The following is a 4,014-nucleotide window of genomic DNA, read 5'->3' as shown; positions in this document are numbered from 1 at the left end:
ACATCCATGGGTGTGCCCCATGTTCACCGTGGATGGTCAAGGCAGGGTCTTGGGGCCCTGAGACAGTGACGAGAAAGCCAGGCCATACCCATGGGACCAGCAAAGCAGCATTCCCACCCTATGCTCACCTGATGGGGGACAGAGGAGGCCTGAGTGAGGCCTGTCACTATCAAGCACGGAGGGCAGAAGGTCACAAGTGTCCTGTCCCAGCCAGACAGGTCTACACACTGCACAGTGGCTCCAGGACTGGAGCTACTTTTTTTTTTTTCTATAGTATGATGCCATTTTTTTTATTTTATTATGTTAATCACCATATATTACATCATTAGTTTTGATGTAGTGTTCCATGATTCATTGTTTGTGCATAACACCCAGTGCTCCATGCAGAACGTGCCCTCTTTAATACCCATCACCAGGCTAACCCATTCCCCCACCCCCCTCCCCTCTAGAACCCTCAGTTTGTTTCTCAGTGTCCACAGTCTCTCATGGTTCATCTCCCCCTCTAATTTGCCCCCCTTCATTTTTCCCTTCCTGCTATCTTCTTTTTTTTTTTAACATATAATGTATTATTTGTTTCAGAGGTACAGGTCTGTGATTCATCAGTCTTATACAATTCACAGCGTTCACCATAGCACATACCCTCCCCAGTGTCTGTCACCCAGCCACCCCATCCCTCCCACCCCCCACCACTGCAGCAAACCTCAGTTTGTTTCCTTAGATTAAGAATTCCTCATATCAGTGAGATCATATGATACATGTCTTTCTCTGATTGACTTATTTCACTCAGCATAATACTAGAGCTAGTTTTAATATCAACCCCAAATTATACCTCAACCTCTTTTCTGATTTTTTTTTAGAAACAAAATACATAATAGTCTTAGCAGACTTAAGAATATAAAGCCTACTGGAGCCACAAATATGCATGAAGGATTTAAAAATGTACTGAATCTAGAGCTCTGAGGACTTCTGCGTTATGGGGTTCTTAGAGTATTCCTGGGTCCTCTCACTGCCCTCCTCCAACATTCCTTCATTTCCTTGCAGGCAAATGAGCAGATTAAACAAGCAAACTCGGGGTAAGCTGCCTGGTGACTTCACTGTGGGCAGGTGTGGGGACAGAGCCAGGCCTGAGCCTCAGGGAAATCTAGTGCAGACTCTCATTGGCCCCTTCCTAGCATGGACTCTTGGAGCAAGGTGCTAACCTCTCTGGGCCACGGGTCCCTCCTCTATGCAGTGAGGATGAAACCACCCCCAGTGATGTGTCTCAGAACAACATGGGGCCATGCATGGACCTTCTAGGTTCTTGGTAACTGAGAGGTGCTTGACCTACACTTGGGCTGCCTGAACAAGAAAACAGAAAAGCCTGGGGACCTAGAGCAGACAAGATTCCATTTTCAGGAAAAAGTGCTGGATTTCCCGTTGCAGCCCACTTTGTCTCCATCACATTTCTGGCCCTGGCTCCTTTCCCTTCTGTTCCTTCCCTTTGGCTGATGTCATCCTGTGCCTGTGTCTCCAGCACTGGAAAAGGCTATGCTCTACCCAAAACCATCTTCATCTAACATCCTGGCTAAGGCTCCTTCTCCCTCCAGAACTGACCTGCTAGTCCTCCAGGTGCTCATGATGGCAGGCGCTGAGGTCTGGGCACTTCTCCCCTGGAGAAGGAGGTACGGGGAGCAGTGTTGTGGCCCCAGCAGCCTGCAAAGAGAGTCATTTTGTGTGCCTTTATCAATGGGGTCACTCCCTATTTCCCCTACAGGCAACAATGCCGGTCTGATTATTGCTCTGACCACAGGACCACTGACACCAAAGGCATTTCAGGAGACTAAGTCCAAAGTGAGTCCAACCCATTGTTACCAACATTTTGTACCATGTATTTGGTAGTTTATACTCAAAGTGTTCTTTCTCTTAGGCTGAGAAGGCTCAAGATATGGGTGCCAAAGTTTATTGCGTGGGTGTAAAAGACTATAGGAAAGATCAGGTAATTCAGAACAGGTAAGCAGGTACCCCTTGTGAGCCTAGATGGGGAAAGCATTCACAGGCAGCTTTCCTAAGTTTGCTCCTCTAACTCACCTGTAGTGTCTGGACAGCATATAGCCACTCCAGAAATGAATGACAAGTGTGTAAAACCTGCCACCAGAGGTGCAGCTGGAAGGGCTTTCCCTTCCCTAAGGGTGGGCTGCTGGCCAATGCTAAGGCCTGGGCCTTGGAGTCCAACATGGCATGAGGGAAGAGACTGTCTCCTGGGATGGGGACTTCTGTGTCCTCAACTCCTGGCCATGGGCCCAAGGCACCTCTTCTCTCTTGTAGCTGAATGACATCGTAGAAAGAAAGGATCAAATGTATGGTATAGACAATGGATTCAAGTCCCTGGAAGACATTGTTAACTTGGTGAGTGTGGGATAAATGTGAGAAGGGGAATGGGGTGGCTTCTCACCATGTCCCTCCCATTCACTATTCCTGACCTGCCCCCCGCTCTCTATTCTAGCTGGTGGTAAATTCCTGTCATGAAGTCATGGCTGGGGAGAGTTATTTTGTCTGTGTAAGAGGTAAGAGCTATAGTCACTGTTCTAGACAGAACGTGCTCTGTGTGTATGTGTGTGTGAGTGTGTGTGTGTGATGTGAGGTGTGTGAATATTTGGCATGTGGGTAGTGTGTGTGTCTTTCAGAGTATGGTATGTGCATGTAACATGGTTGTACAGAAACATTTTGGACATATGAGTGTGCATGGGGCATATAAGTACAGCTATGATTGACTGCAGTGTGCATGTCAAGCAAGGGTTGTGATGTCATGATGTGCTTAATGACCGTTTCCCCATTGTTATGGAGATATAATTGACATACACCTGTGTATAAGTTTAATGTATTCCATATAATGACTTGACATGGATATATCGTGAAATGATGACCACAATAAGATCTGTGTCATTACTTTTTAAATCTCAAAGCCAAAAGTTTAATACATAACAAGGAAAAAATATATTTAATAACCTTCAATAGAACACTGTAAAATGAAATTTGAGAATATATAAAAAGACAGGACATCAAGACTAATTAGGGACCACTCCTACAATACAAGTGTGATTCAGTATTTAAAATATCAGTGTAACTTACCACATCAGCAACGTGTAGAAGAGAAACATGATTATCTCCATGGATGACTAAAACATTGGACACAGTTCAATGGCCAGCGTCATACTAGGAACATAGCCAGACAAAAGGCGCCCATACAAATACAGCTAACATCTCATCCACTGGTTATATGGGGAACTCCTCTCCCTGACATCTGGAACTTCACAAGGGTGACCTCTCACCCTCCAGGGGTCCCTGTGTCAGTCTGGTGAGGACTCCTATGCAGTGACTTTTGTGACAGAAACCCCTCTTTATAATGGGCTCTGTGTGTGTTGGCTTATATATCTTATCATGGGGATTGGTACAGCGGAGGTGAATGGATAAAGCACATTTCTTCCACTGCTAACAGCACTCAGCTGGATCAGCCAGATGCAGACCCAGAGGCTGGGTCTGGCCTCTGTGCTCTTAACTGTAGGGCCATAGTGCAACAGACCATGGGGTAAGACAGAACTGTGTTCACATCTGGCTGTGCTGCCCACAGACGTGCAACCTGGAGCAAACTACCAAACATGTGTGAGCTCCCCTCTTGACTCCAAGAAGTAGAAATAACAACACCCACCAGCAGATGTGAGAGGTAAGGCTAGGGGATTTTACAAGGACTGGCACAGGATCTAGAAGCTGGTCAACCCTAAGCAGGAGTAGTGGTACTAATATTCCCATCACCATGATGTCCCCCGCCCCACTGCTGAGACCATGTGTGGAGGGCGTGGCAAAATCATCAAGGATGAAAAGCATCTCCAGCTGAACCAGCTGTGGGCCACAGCTCTCTGATTCCTCCTGTCTTCTGCACCGACCTGCAGTGCGAGACTGGAGGTGGGTAACAGACCCCCACACAAATAGGCTCTTGTCCTGCTTCTGGTTTAAAGCACCGAGCCGTGTGGCCAACCT

General features: G+C 46.8%; 1 protein-coding gene across 1 annotated transcript; it reads left to right on the top strand.

Annotated features, from left to right (window-relative positions):
* Nucleotides 1–1,044: 1,044 nt before the first annotated feature.
* LOC112818812 (anthrax toxin receptor 1-like) lies at nt 1,045–2,596 on the top strand (the record flags this gene model as incomplete). The annotated part of the gene is made up of 5 exons (XM_025865914.1): nt 1,045–1,073; nt 1,754–1,830; nt 1,907–1,975; nt 2,305–2,385; nt 2,483–2,596. Coding segments are annotated over exons 1-5 (369 nt in total), but the record flags the coding sequence as incomplete, so codon positions are not given.
* Nucleotides 2,597–4,014: the final 1,418 nt, after the last annotated feature.

This window comes from Callorhinus ursinus, unplaced genomic scaffold, assembly GCF_003265705.2.
Source record: "Callorhinus ursinus isolate GAN/ISIS: 27379988/994484 unplaced genomic scaffold, GSC_fseal_2.0 scaffold4553, whole genome shotgun sequence".
In the NCBI taxonomy this organism is placed as follows: Eukaryota; Metazoa; Chordata; class Mammalia; order Carnivora; family Otariidae; genus Callorhinus; species Callorhinus ursinus.
The sequence above is the reverse complement of the archived record's forward strand: the minus strand, read 5'-3'. Positions and strand labels throughout refer to the sequence as shown.